Consider the following 17037-nt stretch of genomic DNA (forward strand, 5'->3'; position numbering starts at 1 on the left):
TACCATTGAAGGATGAAAACGGGCAAATGAAAAATTTTATTGCAATTTCATTCAAAATAAGGAAAAGAACTAGTCCATCTTTTCTTTTCTTTCGAAAAGGAATAATTTCAAGATTCATCGATAAATACCCTTTATTCAATCGGAGTAACATTTATACTTACTTAAAGCATGTCATTGAACTTATATATTCGTACAACTTTATCAACGGCAACAATAATAATCATAATAATGACGAGAGAACGTAACGACAATAATGGTAATAATGGCAATAATAGCAATAATATCGTCAGAATGATAACTCGTTGGGAGGAGGAACGGGCGCCATGTTGACTGTGAAATATCTCCGTTCATCCCTTTGTGTGTATTTGATTCGTGGTTGAGCAAAAAAATAGATCTAATCACAGTGACGATGTTAATAATTATAATGATAATGACAATGACAAGAATAATGATAACGTCGAAGATTAATCGTAATCATCGGCCGACTATCGCTATACTTTTTTTTTTTTCTTTAATTTATTATTACTCTCACTACACGGTGTTTGGTTAAAGTATGTCCCTTTCCTCGCGATATCTTTCATCCCGTCTGTCCACGAAACAGACGAATAATTGATTTCGCTGTAATAATTCGCCCACTTCCTATATATACATTGCCTCGTTCTACTGTAACAAAATTACTTCAGTCCGTAAAATATAATAAGCGTTGCACGCAAAATATCTTCGTCCCCTTTGATCGTCTTTCCACATTTTCATTTGTTTTTTTTTTTTTTTTTAACTAATAAAACTCGAGTTATTAACACTGTGTTAAATGTTAAAGATAATTTTTTTCGTATACGTATCAATGCCAGAGTAATGAACTAGAAACGCTGCTGATTCGACGATGTGTATTGTCAGAAATATATGCTCTTCTTCGTCGAGTCTTATTCAAGAGGCGGAAGATATTCGTCGTCTCGCGAAATGCGCGCGGGAATTCACCGATATTTACACGCTCGATCCTTCGCGCGCACTTCGCGATTCATCGAAAAACTTACAATGTAGGGGGACGTAGATGCATCAACAAAAAAATGATAACAATTCACACAGACACAACCTACGTACTAGGCACGCGCGTATCTGTTTATCATAACAAACATTCATCAACGAAAAAAACAAACGTAGAAACGTTTCTCAAGCTATTGCACAAAAAAAAGAACGAGTATCCTTCGTCCTCAATCTTGATCGATTCACGAGCACGAGGATCATCCCCGTGTTTCAGCTCGTCGATCCTTGATTCGTCCTTCAACGCCCGATACTTAATTCGATAAATACACCGTGTTTACGATTGACATTTTTGACAAATTTATCCTGTATCCACGACGATCACTGCGTACCGTTATTGAATTCTATGATATTCCCGCGCAGGATTTCCTCTCTCATCGGCCATGTTTACGCACAATTAGCCAAGTGGATCGGTGATAACCACCACCGAATCGTCATATAATATTCGTAATATTCTCTGTCGACTATGTACACACTATGGACAACGTGTTTCGCCGTTTCGTAGACTCGTTGATAATATAAATGCGTCGGTATATTCGTCGCTATAGTATCCTATATCAGACAGTAGTAAGAGTAGTGGTAGCAATAATAATAATTGGATTAGTCCTAGAAACGATCTTCGGTGGTTGTAACAGTGACGATAGTAATAATAATAATATCTAGCGGTAATAAGTACGCAATAGTAATTTATAATTAGCCGTCGGTTCTTTTCTTTTTTGTTTTTTTTTCTTTTTTTTTTTTTCATTTTTCATTAGATAGCAGAAGCAGCATCGTAGCGGTTCCACATTCTCGTATTTTTAAACGTTTAATGGCTTAACGGATTAGTAACAGTTAAGTCTGGTAAGAGCGATACGATTCGATATACATCTAAGCTAATCATCATTTATGTTCTCTTCTGTGTACTTCATTATCTTCGTCTCTCTTTACATATCTTAAGAATAATAACCACATTAACGTTTTTTTTTTCGTCGAATAATATGTATATATGTATATATATATATATATTTATATAAATGCTTTCTCTTCCATCTATTTACAATCACGATTACTGCGAGTCTTTGTGATTCTCGCAGTTGAATTCTCTTACATCCTATATTCTTACGTCCTACGTGTTCATTATATACAAAAGATATCGCTATGAGCAACGTCAGTCCGCACGGTTCTACGAGATCGCACTAAATGATCATCAGAGGATACCTTAGATACCGTTCTTTTAAAACATTTACTAACAGTCTATACAATAGTCGTCGACGTGTCCAACATTCATTGCCGATTTATCGACAGTCGAAAGCACCGTTTTCCTTTGGTACACAAACAGATCACCCGATAATTTTTAAAAAGTTTATGTGAATCCTTCTCTCTTGACACGGAGAGACACCCCGGCACAATATCTATCCGACAGAAGGTCTCTTCCTTTGTTCATTTACCGACACACGATTTTCGTTCACATTTATCGCACGAACTGTCCCCTCAGTGTTGGCAACACGCAAACATCCGTGTCATCATGGTAACCGTTCAGCATCGCCATAACGATAACGAAGTCATCGTATGAAACACGTTCCTGTCACGTTGTATCCGATCATGGAGCTTTAAGGATGGTCTCAGATGGGTGTCGGTAGGACCGTGAAATCCTGCAGCGCGGTCTTCACCGTCTCGTATATCGGCCTGTTCGCCTCGTCCGCGCAATAACCATCGGCGGTGCACAGTGTCTGCAGCTTCGTCAGGTAACTGTCGAAGTTCTCGTGGCTCATCTTCTCTTGCGGTCCGCCTGGGGCGTTCGGTATTCGCACGTGCTCCAACAAAGTTATCATATTTTCGCGCAGCGATTGATAATAATCGGTCAGATTGTTGTTTCGCTGAACAGTCGCCGCCGTTTCCTGCGGAGAAACGAACCTTTTTTTAAAAACATTCAGCTGTATTAAATGTGCATTTTGACACAAGTTAGATAAGAAAAAAGAAGAAAAAAAAAGAAGAAAATGTATACATAAACGAAATGTATGCGAATTATAATAATTGTGAAAAAGTATCGATTTACGTATTAACATATTTCACATCAGTCACATCACATAAATTAATTTAATTAATATTTTTTCATAACCCATACAAAATGTATCGACAACGAATGAGGCTACAGATTCTATAATCTGAACTAAAATTGCTATGAATTTTAACTTTATATTATTTAATCCTAGAAAGAATCAATATTCTAATGTACAATCTCAAGAATTTTTTTACAATCACTTTCTAAATCAAACTTTTAAATTGGATCATGTTCTGTATAATTGGCAATCGGAAATCATTCTGCCATTCCTATCAGCGGATGGTACATAATCGATTACCGACTGAGTACAAGCGTACTGACCTTTTCACCTTGTTTCAGCTGGTTCTCCATGGCGGTGATATCGGAGCGCAAGCGCAGCACCTGCGATTCGACCCGAGCATTCTCTCTCTGGAGCTCCGTGATCTCGGCCTCCAGTGTGTAGAGATCCTCGCTCTGGCCACTGGCGGTACCGCTACCACTCGTGTTACCCTGACCCGTACCCACCGCACCCCCGTGAGCCGGACCACTGGTGTCCACTCCTGAAGATAGGACATAGACGGTCCATTTTAACAAGCCTGTCTATATCTATTCTCCTTTTTTTTTTCTTTTTTTCATTTCTCTCTTTATATCTTTGCTTTTCTCGATTTCCAACAGGTTTCAACCTGTTTCTCGAGACACGATTGGTCTATCACACAATTTCTTTTATTCGATATCGATACATTGTAATGTAATTGTACAAGTCTCGAGAAGGCAGGTTTTGTTCGAAGAACAGAAAACCATCGGAAGACAAGAAGGCCAAATAAAAAAAAGTTCGATCAACCCAAGATCTTGGCCGAAGCTCGTCAACTCGAGCGCGAGTTTTTGTACAAAAGCTTTTTCGTTACAGAAGAAAAGATGTAACTAGTTTACGTAGTTCTTGACAGGTGTGCGGGATTCATATACAATAAAATGTGAGAATGTGGCGAGAGCGTATATGTAAGTAGCGCCAGGAAAGCTTCGGACAGCGATTTGGGTTGGCCTGTGGTTGAGTAAGATTGTTTTTTTTTTTTTTTGTAATTTTCTTTTCTTTTTTCTTTTCTTTTTTTTTTTTTCTTTCTTTTTTGGAAAACAAGTGCATCGTCACATCGCAGGTTCGTTTTATCGCACGACAATGATCGCTTGCTAGGCGGTTATAGTCTAGAAAATATCCCAAGTCGCTGCATGAGGATTTTGTCTGAAATATGGGATCGGTTACGGTTTCTTCTGCGAGTGGTTCGTGCTGAAGTGATAGAAGATAAAAGAGTTCGATTAACTCGCAAACGCGACAACTTGGTTCTTTCGATGAAACGAGTGACGCGTTTAGCTCATTGACAGACGCACGAACCTGACAGGAGTGCCGCAGGAAAATAATGATCGAGGACGATGTTAGGGTGATTAGGGGGTAGCGTGAGGTGCCATCATACCAGATAAGAAGAAAAAAATGGGAGACACCGGGTGTTGGCCTCTGTTTGCTCAACCGTCATCGTAATTTTTAATTATTGCATGAAAAGATAACGAAGAAAATTTAATTCGAGCTGCAATTATTAGAGTACTTTATTTATTTTTTTTTTTCTTTCTATTTCTCATCGTTGCTGCCAACACTCGAATGTCATCTCGTAAAAAGTAAAATTACTGGTGTGTGGATCTTGTATGTAACACCGAAAACACATAGAAAACAAATGGCGAGTACGTCAGTCCCTTACCTTCAAAAGTAAATGTTCTCCTCAAAGCTCAATGACAGGAAAGGAGCTGATCGTGATCCCAGAATAAATCAGAATATATTATTTTTCATTATAATGACATACGGTTGTTTTTTTCTTTTCTTTTCTTTTCTTTTTTTTTTATCTTTACATTTTTCTTTCTCTTTTTCTATTTATTTCTGTTTCTTGCACATAGTAATGTAGGAATGTAGGGATATTCGCGGGGGCTAAATTCGTAATTGGAAGAAGCAAAAGTGACACAGTGGAAGTCGAGGTGCCCAATTCAGGTGTTTCTCTCTTTTTCTTTCTTTTTTTTCTTTTTTTTTTTTTTTTCGTCGTTGGTCAAACAATTTCGTGCATCTCTGTCCTCTCGTGTAAATAATAATAATAATAATAATAAAAAAAGATCTCGAAAACACCTGGATACCAACGTCTCAAAGAAATAGGATAGCGAGAACGTAACGTAACATTCAAGTATAAACGACTGAAAAAAATAATATACTAAATATACGGACATAAGACAGAAAATAGGACAGGAAGAAGGACGAGGTTACTCTTGTTGGTATGACAGCACATCATTGCGTGAAGAGTAGAGTATGGCATAGTACAGGATTCAAGTATAAGGTCTTATATGCACAAGTTTACAAATAAATGTTCAGAATTTTGTCACGGCTTCCTTTTTTTTTCTTCTTCGTCTTTTCTTTTCTTTTCTTTTCTTTCTTTTTTTTTTTTTTTTGCTATCAACTCGTCCAAATTGCAACAATCTACGAATTATGAATTAATACTATATCGTTCTCAATCAGATCTCGTTCGAAAGGCAATAAGAAAAAATAAAATAAAATTTTTTATCTGGACGAGTGTACGGCGCGAGAAAAGAATAAAAAATTAAAAAAAAAAAAAAATTCGCAATGATCATGCCTACTCTACAATTTTCGCTTCTACCCCACTGTGGTAGGCAATCACATGTCGCAATATCAGGTCTCTAGCTCGACGTGAATGAGAATCACGAATTTTACAGAATCGAATCTTTCGATTCGTAACAGTATATCGATCATCGTCGACTCGTTCACGACGAGCCAACCGATATCTCTCTCTTTCTTTCGTTCTTCGATTAATAATGATCCGCGTCGATTATAATCGAAGACATCAACGACATCTGAGGCAGCTTGATCCTCACCGGTGATTCCTTTGCTGTACATGCTCGACATGTCTTCGAACTTTGGCTTTTTCACCGCGTGACCCGCGATCGGGCAACCGGACAGTGATCTGTGGGTGGAGAACGACCCGTTTATATGGCCGATCCCGTCACAACCAGGCGTTGGACAGTTCACACCCTCGAATTTCATCGCTGTCGCCGCGGCCACTGCTGCTTTGTGTTGCTCCACCGTGCCTCCGGACTCTAGTACTCGCATCTTGTTCCTGTTTGCAATTGGGCAGCCCGATGCGCTGCAACAAGTCGTTGTAATCGCAATTAAGGATACAAGTTTGATAAAATTTGGAAATTTTTATCATTTCTGTGTAACGTATAAAATGGATGCACTCTTTTCCAAGTGTCGAAAGATTTTTTTTCTTCCGTTTTATAATTTGATTAGTCGTTGGCGATTACTTATTAAAAAAAAAAAGAAAGAAGTTAAAATAATATGTATTTATCATTGATTAAATTTCGTGAAACTTTATAGCGAGAACAAGGAAATTAAACTTTGACTGTTAATTAAAATTAATTAAATTAAATTTCTTTTAACAAGCTATATTACAATAAAAATTTATCGCTAATTATTATTTTTCTTCTTCTTCTTCTTCTTCTTCTTTATAGAATATTTTTAACACATTCTCAAACGCAAGAAAGCGGAAAGTTTTTGCAACGAAATTACGAAGGAGAATTTAAAACTCGATAACGTATAATTATTTTAATTGTTAATATAATTCTCCGTTAAAAACGATGAGAAAATCTTACCTGCGATGCGACAAAAATTTACCAGTGGCATGGCCAGACCCATCGCAACCGGGGATTGGACATCTGTAGTCCAAAATGCCAACACCACCATTACCAACACCACATAATCCATCCGCACAGAGATAGGAGAGAGCATGAAACGAGCGGAAACCGCTGGTTATTAGTCAGCGTCTTCGTCTTTGCGTTGGGAAGCGGATGGGGTTTAAGGGACACCGCGACGAAAGGGATGGAACCGCCCCTTTTCGGTCTCCAGATCTTAGCACGTGCAATGCGGTCAGCAAGATTGCTGCGTGCAACGTGTGAAAGCGCAAATTGGGATCGCGATTATGTGTAACACAAGTTGCAGAGTTTGCAAAGAGACTAGAATCCCTCTCAATTAATCCCATTCTATCTTTCTCTCTAATCTCGATCAAATCTACCGTAGAGTCGATTGCGCTGATTTAAGGAATTCGTGATTATTTTCACCGATTTTCGAGGAAAGCCAGGATTTACCGATAAGATTGGAAATTTGATATTATATCAGACTTTTGAGTAATCAAGGATAAATAAATTAAAATTGATGACTAACCTCAATGGTTCCGAGTCCTGCCCATCTCGAGGCTTGCTCTTCGGTTTGTTAGCACGTGGACAACCTGATAAACTCCTGTGAGACGAGTAATTACCGGTCACGTGTCCAGAACCGTCGCATCCTGGCGTGGGACACTTGAGCTCTTGAGAATGCGCTTGGATCTGGGAGCGATCGGCTCGCGGACAACCGGACAGGCTGGAAAGGAAACAAACGTCTCTGCTGTTTTAAACACAGTTCCAGATATACCATGACGATTTTGCGCTACTTTCGATTCGAAAATATTCTTCCATGATTTACATTTCGATAACGATCAGGTATTCGAGTTGAATGAGTAAGCAGCGCAGGAAATCCCCATGGTCAGGTTCACGAACGCACACCTCAGGAACATCCAACGTTGGCTTCAGCAACACATCGCATGCAATTTACGCGACGTTGCCAAGAAGTCTCGGGTACTTACGCCAGATAACGATTCGAAAAGAAGATCTCGACGAGATAAACAACGACACAGAGACATCATTTTCAATTTTCATTCTCATTCTCAAGAAAGCAAGAAAAGTTTCGGCTCGTCGAGATCGTCCGACACGATCGGCTGCTTACACATTAAACAGTCATTCTTAAAACAGCCTCTATCGCGATTCACTTTCTTCGGACGACTTGCCTTGCGTCCAGTTCGAACGAAGACATTTTTTGAAAGGCTCGTTTCGTCACGTTGACGCACATTCTCTCTCGAAAGATGATCTTTAACAATGATCGATAGATTAGATCCCGATCAGGCTTCTCCCTCGGGCCAACCGGGGTGAATAGTGGGTGCACAGTCGAAACGGGCAATCAACGATTTATAATTGTATATACATATATGTATATATGTATATATATATATATATACGATAGCATGCAAATGGCAACGCCGTGTTCCAGTTGGATCACTCATGAGGTGTCGCTCGCACGATCGATCGCGTTTCAGGTTCAATACAAGGTTGGCCTTACTCTAGGAACACTGAAAGGGAGAGCAGGGAGCACACTCACACCTGACCCCAGTGAAACTCGTCAATTGCCAATTGTATTTTCTTTTTGTAATTATCTTCGTAATTATTAATACGTGCAACGGTAATGCCACTTTTCATTATAATCGTTTCCATTTATTTATTCCGTTTATATACGGTTATTACAGCTAGATATGTCGTCTTCTTCATTATCTTTTTCATTAATTACGGTTCTGCTCTGACATGGTCATTGGTAACAGTTCGCTACGAAGCTGCCCACTCGAGGCTGGCGAAGAAGCGGTTTACTTTAAGAGAAAAAAAAAAGGGCGGGTTCGGTGATCGTATTATAAATATACGTACTATATATTTAGATGCGTATGAAAATGAATATTAATTACAATGGAAGCAGCGTATCTTTGTTCGAGCACGAGGCACTGCTCTTCAATCGCGATAGTCTTAATGATTTTGCCATCCCTTTTCGTAGGGGTCGGGTCGAAACAGGGAGCAAGTAGTACTTCATTCAACATGAAAACTCATCTACACACTTTGGTTATAATATATCGTACGATAACGCAACTGGAAGTGGAGGGGGATTTTTACGTACGTGGTAAAATAGGTGATGCACAGAGAGAAAATATTTTTAGGGGGTGAAGAAAACAAACAAGAAGAAAAAAAAGGAAAAGAAAAATAGATCAGATCGTGGAAAATAAAATAATAGACAAAGTAAAAATGTAAATGATAGCTATTTATACCAATCGGGGTATTTACACGTATATATATAATAACAACAATATCGAGTAGGAAGTTCAACAAGACCGGTTCAGCCAGGAAATGAGGGGTGAAGGTACGTTCTAGATAAAATGATATAGTGTCACAAAACACTTAAAAAGCCACTACGTCACGGACCACCAATATGCATCGATGCAAATAACCCATCCATGTTAGTCTCGCATTTTCGTGAAAGATCGCATTGAATGTCTGAAATGTGTTTTCTTAATGTCAATGTGTGTGTGTGTGTGTGTGTGTGTATGACTCTACGCACTCTCTGTTCAATGGAATCAAGTATTTAAACAGGAATCGTGCTACTGTCAAGGAATCTTCCGACCTACATATATAAGAATAACCAAGAAGTAATCGTGTATATATATATTAGTTCCAATTTATATATGTACTCGTGTGTATCTATATGTATAATGTATCTCCGTGTATGATGTTCAGCGTGCGTGCGTGCGTGCTGCATCGCTATATCAAATATATATATATATATATTATACACAATGGTCATTTCCTAATCGAAATGTTAAATGTCAGTGTCAATGTTAACATTGCTGCCTTGCCTTCTGTGGGTAGCGTAGTTTCCCGAGACATGACCCATGCCATCACAGGACGACGTGGGGCACTGTATCAGCTCCTTGCCATCGCGACCACGAGGAGCGGGTCGAGGCGCGAAATTCAACGAGTGCCGCCTCATATTCATACTGCATCGAACAACATCAACACAATAAGACACAAAGCAACGCGATTGCTCGTCTCTCTTATGCCTGCACCTTAACCTTTCCCTTCGATCGACAACTTAACATCAATCCACGATCATCGTACGATGGATGGCCGGTTTCATTTCAACCCCCTTTCGCGCACAGCTGGACCTTTCCCCTCGTTCATATCGCTTATCATTCAAACTTTAACCGATTCTAACTCGACGTTTTTAATCTCCAAAGCTCGCCTCGAACGGCATCATTCCGGGCATCCAGGGTACGAGCGTGGCCGCAACGCAATCGTTGCGTCGCGTCGTTGCAGAGCTCGGGATACCGACCCGAAAAGTTTTATTGCGCTCCCCCAACTTTTCCTTCTCGGCGAGGCGAGAGGGAGGAGGTATACGGGCGTGATAGCGACATATGAGAGAGAGAGGAGAAAAAAAAAATATCCCGGAAAGTTGGGCACCGGTCGGTGGAGAAAATAGGAGGAAAGAGGCGCGCAGCAACAGGAGGCGGAAGGAATATACGCGGATCAGAGCCACGAGAGAGCGTGCTTTGCTTCTGCCTTTTTTCTCTCGTCTCCTCGTAGTCTCGTAGATGAACGAACTACCGCCGGGCTATGAGAAGCCTCGAAAACCTCGATGACCCTTGAGTAGCCGCGATATTGCCGGCCAACCGAGCCGACGGATGCGGACTTGAGTGCAATTCAACGGTACGCCCCTCCACAGGATGCTCTGCCTTCCCTGGAATTTTTCCACCCTCTCCGCCCTCCGTCTAACCACCAGATTCTCTGTCTTTATACGGACAATAAGTCGAGTCGTTTTATTCGCTTATTTCTTCGTCTCGTATTACGAGTATATCGTATATGAATCGTGAACAGGGAATATATGAACGTGATTTTATGAACGTTTATTCTTTTTTCAGGGAGGTCAATGAGATAATCCCGATCTTCAAAGTATATCTTGTACTGAAATACATGTTACTTCTCTTCGTTATTGGTTAATAGACTTCTAGTATGACGGAAATTCGATTATTAAAATGAAAAATTTAATACCAACTTGTTATACAGATAAAACTTTAATTCGAAAGCGTGGTTTTTTTAAACCAAATTCATTAATCGATTAAAAGATATTCCTATAGAACAATTGCCAATTAATGCTATTACATCCAGTCATTTCAACAATTTACCAATCAATTCTCCGATCCGCCAATCAACCAACTTGGTACGATGTATCAAGAATCGGCGCTTGACACCAGCGTCATTCAACATTCTCCAAGAATCTCGGCAACGGTCGAACGGACGCGCGGAATTCCGGGGGTGGTAGATTAGAAAAGAGAGGAAACCAGTTTTGCCCGAGGTATCCGAGGTGCATTTCAAGGGGTCTAACCTCGATGGGTCTCGCCCCATAATCCAGTGCGGTGGCAACTGATTATACCCCACCCACCCTTCCGACCTTATCCACCCTTGGCAGCCCACCCCCTCTCCAGCACTACCCCTTCTCCTCCCCTTATGCGCCGAACCGCGCCTCCTCCTCCTCCTCCTCCTCCCAGCTTTACGTCAATTAGAATAAGGTTGGCACTTTCGGTACGAAGAGTAATTACTTTAATTAACAAAATGGAGGTAGGGGCCACCTCCTCCCTCCTCGCCACCGTCCTCACCGATTTTAACTCCCTTCGCCGCCTTTTCGACCGCGAATAGTGCGCGTACACTTCGCTACACCAGAGACATATTCGCGCGACCCTTTCCGCAAGGCAAGTATCCGCGATTATTAGACGCGGGTGGACGTTTCGTTTCGGTTTCATTGAACAACCTGGGATACCATCAGAATGGAATGGTTCGTGACGCGTGATCTTATTCTATTTGCTTTGGCTCGCTGGAACGATCAGGGGTACGCATACACGTGATGGTGTTTCGTTTCTTTGGTTAATTCGATCATTTAAAAGTATGGTAGTCGCTCGTAAAGAAAATATTAATCGAATTTTATTAATCAAAGAGTTATGATTCGGGATACCGTTTCCTTAAAAAAAAAAGACAGAAAGAAATATGTCGATTATGACGATTGTTAATTATTTATGTGTACCCCTAGCAAGTTTTACGCGGCAAAATAATAATTAAAAAAGAATGTTACGTGTCAATCAATTTTAAACGATATTATGGAGAAACTAATTATCGGAAATGTGAAGTGAACGATCCCATTCTTTAAACTTCTTTGAAGTATCGAGTTCCTGATGAACCGGAAACGTCGCATTGTATTTACATCACGACTGCGGAATCATATTGGAAAGGAAAAATAGATGATCGAATTCCTTACCTATCGTCTTTACCCGTAGGTTTATCGAGAGGTCCGACTGTGTGTTGCGGGGGTGGCATGCTGTAGCAGGGTGTCGGCGTGTAGCCAGCTGGGATTTGGTAACCGGAAGTCACGGGACCTCCGGGATAAGTTCCACCGCAATTGTAGCCTGCAGTGGGGTAAGGAGTGTACGTGTTCCCAGGATATTCCGGTTGAACGCCCGTCATTCCGTATCCAGGGTGTGGGCTCATTGGTCCGTAACCTGTCCGAGAACGAGAAATATTTTAAATCGAAATTCAAAAGGATAAATATCAATTAATCGTTAATTGTACATTTTTCTTTTTTGTACAGAAATTTCACAATTCCTGAAAATATTGTATCCCCCGCCTAGAGTTGTTTAACAACGAAAGTTTCGAATATTGGAACAGGAAATTGTACTTTAAACGAAGTTGATGTTTAAATTTTTTGTTCACACATTTAAATTTTTTTCCGTTCCCGCTTTCCGGGAGTGCGCGCAGTTCGAAACTTTGAAATATTTGATCGAATCCGTGCTATACTTGTCAAACTTCCAGTTCAAATATGTTATATAACACATACGCATACGTATATATGTGTATTAAATCGGTTCGACGGATATGTACAACACAAAGAAACACGAGTACGATAAAAACTGGAGCACCGGCGAGCACACACCAATCCACCGGGTGTATTTCGCGAACAACGCGGTGTGTGGAGCGTATTAGTTTCAATTTTATGAAAATCATCCCGTAATCTCCTCGCGAGGCAACGACGAGATGCAATAACGAAGTAAATAAAGAAGCCTCTCTTCCATTCCACGCAGGAGCAAAAGTATCACGATCCAGAGGTAGATAAAAAAAGAAGAGAGGAAACGGGGGAGGGAAAAGGCAGAGGGGGATGGAACAAGCGAAAAAAAAGAAGAAGAAAAAAAAAAAGAACAAGGAGCAATCGAAAGCGGAGGACAAAGGTTTCAGAGGCGCAAAGGTCGAAACCGACGCGTCGCTTGATTAACCGTTGTAAAATCTACGCGTTTATTTACCGGCAAGAATTCATTTCGTCTGCAGTGCAAATAGCCGACGGACGAGGAGCGCCGGTTGTACGGGTGACGTCGACGTCGCTTGAACACGACGACGCCGAAACGAACGAATGAACCCGACATGCCGGCTGTGTGCTCGAGTGTTTCAATTTCAATAACTACTCCCCAGCGTCAGAGTCCGCACAATATTGGCCGCGCCGGACTTTTGCCGGCTACGTGTACGCGAAATATTGATAATTAACAATGGTCGTGTACCGCCACAGGGAGGTGGGTCCGGTGGGAAGGGTGCCCGGTTTGGTGCACATCCACGCTGCGAAAGAGGATGAGAGGGGCCGAGGAAAAGGGGGCGGAGGTGTGTGTGACGGGTGCGGGAGCGGGAGGAACGACGACATGGACGGTGGAGAATAGGCTGCCCTGTAGGTTTGGAATGCCAAGGCACAGAGAGACTGCAGGAAAATGAGAGTCGAGGCCATAGGTGCCTATTATGGCAGTCATGTACTGTTCCGCCGAATTTTTATTCGACGGTTGTAACCGCGTATCGCTCTCTCGTTCCGTACCTCGCCCGTGCCAAACCCCGAGGGCGTCCAGCTCTTTGTTCTTTTCCTCCCGCTCATGGATATCCTCTTCGTTTCGATCTCCCCCTCGGTATCGCCTCGCCCGTTACACGATACACCGACAACCTGATTCGTATATTTCAAGTATACATCGAAAATTAGAACGATACGAAGGATACGAGTCGTTGTTCGCGCTTGTTTTTGTCTCAGTGTCCCTTTGGGGCTGGACCTCTTGTTACGCGGGTTGATGCGCGATCCTGAATCAACGGGCTTGGAGTCTAATTGGATTTTCTCTTCATTCGGGTCCTGGATGAAATTTTTATAATACGGGGAATGGAAAAGAAGTTTTCAAGTTAATCGTTAATTTCTCACGATTATTCGGATTTGTATCGAAAAGTAACAAATAATGAAATAAAAAAAAAAAAAGAAAGAAAGAAAATACGTTCGATCATTCAATTTTTAAAAATCATCAGCAGAAATTGTCAGAATGAAGATTAACGATAGGAATAGAGATTTAGAACAAAGTAGAATCGAGGGTCGCAAAGTATTTTCTCCGTGATCGATGATGAATTATCTTGCAAGTTATGATAAACAATGACAGCTCACCAGTGGGATCGCGGTAAGCGTCCATGTAGTGGGAACCCCCACTGTCGGGGGTGCTTTCTCGGCTGTATGCCGTGACGTGCACACCGGGTGGCGGGAATCCTGGCACAGGCCTGATTCCAGGCCCCCCGCTGAAATTGACCGGCTCGTTCGCCGTCGAGAAGTCAACGGGCTCGGTTTGCTCCTCGATTGGTCTGGGTGCTGGAAAACCAGGTCCAACTGGAACCGCCACAGCTTCTCCATGGCCGGTTGGATATTGCGGACTTGGCGCGCCGCTGTAATCAGATGAAGATGATGTACGGTTTAATATATTTTTCCCTTTTCGTTTTATTCTCGTTGGGAAATGGAAAAATATTGGATTAAAATTTTCTAATCTTGACTCGTTTGGTTGTAAATGAATGAAGATTATTGATTTGCAGATCTTGATTAAAACAAACGTTTTCTGGACACAAATTAAACGATAATTACCTATGAAGCCTGTTGACGCTAAGATCGAGGGTTTGTCCCGGACTGGGCACCTGAGGACTCGCGGTTAAATGCGGACTTGCTGCAGCTTGGGGACTGCCGCCGACTGTTTGGCCCCCGCCATATTGAGGACTGAGACTATTGGAACCATATGGTGGCGCCTGTAATGATTATTATCACGTTTCGTTGAAAATTCGTTAAACTTTAATTACAATTTAATTAGTTCCACGAACTGGACAAACGTTCACCTGTGGGCTCGTCGATGTGACGCTGGACGTCGACAGGTCCATCACTGAGCCGCCTGGAGAGGTCGGAGGACCACCGGGTTTCTGTATTTGCTGGACTTGCGCCACTGTGACGCACTTCACTGCAATGTAATAAAAACGAGCATCGTTGAACGAAAATCCTGGCCATTCCTTATTTTAAACATCTGCGATAAAACACTCACCGTCCTCGGTCTTCATCATCCCAGCAGCAGTGGCAGCGGCCATCGCCATCTGATGTTGCTGCGCGGCAGCCGCAGCCTCCTGATGGTACACTCGTTCCTGTTCCTCCGGTGTCATCCCGGTCTGGCCCAAGTAATACATGTTCGTCCTCGAATGTAGCTGCTGCTGTTGTTGTTGCTGCTGCTGCTGCTGTTGCTGCTGTTGCTGCTGCGACTGGATCGGTGCACAATTCTGGGTGTCGTATCTCTCGTAGGCGGACGTGGTGCCGGGATCGTACGGCCGATGATTGGCAGCGCTTGCTACCGCGTTCTCGTAGCCTCTCGCGTTCGCGATCTCGTTGGAATAAGTGACGACAGGCCGTGCGATGTTGCTCGCTCCAGGATGCATGTAGGCCCTCGCGTGTTCCGCCGTTCTGTGATGATAAAGTTCCTCGCTGGTGGTGGCCGCAGCAGCAGCCGCGGCCGCTGCGGCCATCATGGCGGACGATTCGTAAGGCGATCTCTGCGACATCTGGTGACTCATCCTCGTGTCCTCGACCATCGGTATGGGATAAGCGACCGTGGGCTGCATGGGGAGGACGTGGTGCGTTGGATGCTGGCTGGGATGATGTATCGTCGCGCCGATGGATCCTCGGGACCCCATCGCGTCCATCGAGGACATCGACGAGGAGTTCGAGTCCTGATTCATGTACGAATCGTAGGTTGGTCGTATCGTGGGCGGCGGAGGTGGTGGCGGCGAGTTCACTCGACAGGAAGCTGCCTCTTCCGTTTTTGGTACCAGCAAGTCGGACGTGTTTTGCCCTCTGGATGGTAGGGTGTTGCAGCAACTGCCGCTAGGTGTCATGTTCTCGGTTTTAGGGACTATTTTGGTCGTACGGGACGAGGGATTCTCTTCTGGAGTTTTCGGCGGTTTCACGTTGATCCCGCTGCCCTTCGTTGTCGAGTAGTAGTCGTAGGTCAGGCTGCTCAGCACCGGTTTGGTGTCCTGCGCCGTGGACCCGTATTGAGAATAGCTCTTGCTATCCATCGACGGTGGCAACAGGTTCGTGCTGATGTATTCGGGTGGAATTCCGGACACTGTCCCCCCAGAAACGATATTTTTCGTGTACTTTGTGATTACGAAGGTTTGACGAGTTTTGAAATAAAGATTAAAAATTACATGCTTCTATCTGGTACAAAGATAACTGTAATATTTTAGAATATATCACCACATTCTTCGAAATGTTAAGAAGTTATAGGAAAATTAGACGAGATATAATTGGTAAAAAGAAAGAAAAAAAAACATATCTTTAATTTATTTCTATCATCTAACATTTCCAAATGAAAATTATTTCCAAATGTTCAGTTACAACAAAGAAGCGTAGAAGTCTCCCACGCTCACGCGACAACTATCGAGAAACGTTTCGAGGATTATTTTCGCGACGGCCGAGAAGCTTAAGCCCCCCGATCCGATTTCACGAGATGGCCCGACCCGTGGATTTTCGCGTGGAGCGAATTCCAGGCACGTTCGAGGGTCGCCTTACCTTGAGCCTTGTGTCGTGCCTCGCGTGCGGCCTGCTTATTGGCCGCGGCAATGGGACATCCGGACAGGCTTCTGTGCGTGTTCCGATTCGAGCTGACATGGCCACGGCCGTTGCAACCAGGTGTCGGGCATTTCAAAATAGTCTCATGCATCGCCAGAACTGCAGAGAACCCAGAGACACGTGGCGTGGTTATGGAACTCGTTATATTTCTAATTTTTTTTTTATTTTTATTTTTTTCTTTCTCTTCTTCTAAAATTTCCTTTCATCTCGTATTATTATTATTTCCTTTCTAATTTGGACCACCACACATACGTATACACGCGCA

At 42.4% G+C, this 17037-nt stretch overlaps 1 protein-coding gene across 4 annotated transcripts in view; it reads right to left on the minus strand.

Annotated features, from left to right (window-relative positions):
• Window positions 1-113: 113 nt before the first annotated feature.
• The window catches only part of LOC100865253 (uncharacterized), a 178951-nt gene continuing 162027 nt past the window's right edge, over window positions 114-17037 (minus strand). The window contains exons 9-19 of one of the 4 annotated variants that reach the window (XM_086915320.1): window positions 16713-16871; window positions 15193-16266; window positions 14993-15111; window positions 14748-14905; window positions 14283-14554; window positions 12090-12330; window positions 7320-7514; window positions 6752-6814; window positions 5975-6216; window positions 3401-3618; window positions 114-2915 (exon numbers count right to left, since the gene is read on the minus strand). In XM_086915320.1, the coding sequence (XP_086771446.1) occupies window positions 2640-2915; window positions 3401-3618; window positions 5975-6216; window positions 6752-6814; window positions 7320-7514; window positions 12090-12330; window positions 14283-14554; window positions 14748-14905; window positions 14993-15111; window positions 15193-16266; window positions 16713-16871 (3017 nt within the window). In that variant the 3' untranslated portion in view covers window positions 114-2639. Of the gene's footprint in view, window positions 2916-3400; window positions 3619-4800; window positions 4847-5974; window positions 6244-6751; window positions 6815-7319; window positions 7515-12089; window positions 12331-14282; window positions 14555-14747; window positions 14906-14992; window positions 15112-15192; window positions 16267-16712; window positions 16872-17037 lie in introns of those variants that run through there. The other 3 variants (XM_086915319.1, XM_086915322.1, XM_086915321.1) reach the window with 3 other exon arrangements.

Source organism: Apis florea, unplaced genomic scaffold (assembly GCF_048593485.1).
Source record: "Apis florea isolate Af1SG1 unplaced genomic scaffold, ASM4859348v1 contig_3772_pilon, whole genome shotgun sequence".
NCBI classification, from domain to species: Eukaryota; Metazoa; Arthropoda; class Insecta; order Hymenoptera; family Apidae; genus Apis; species Apis florea.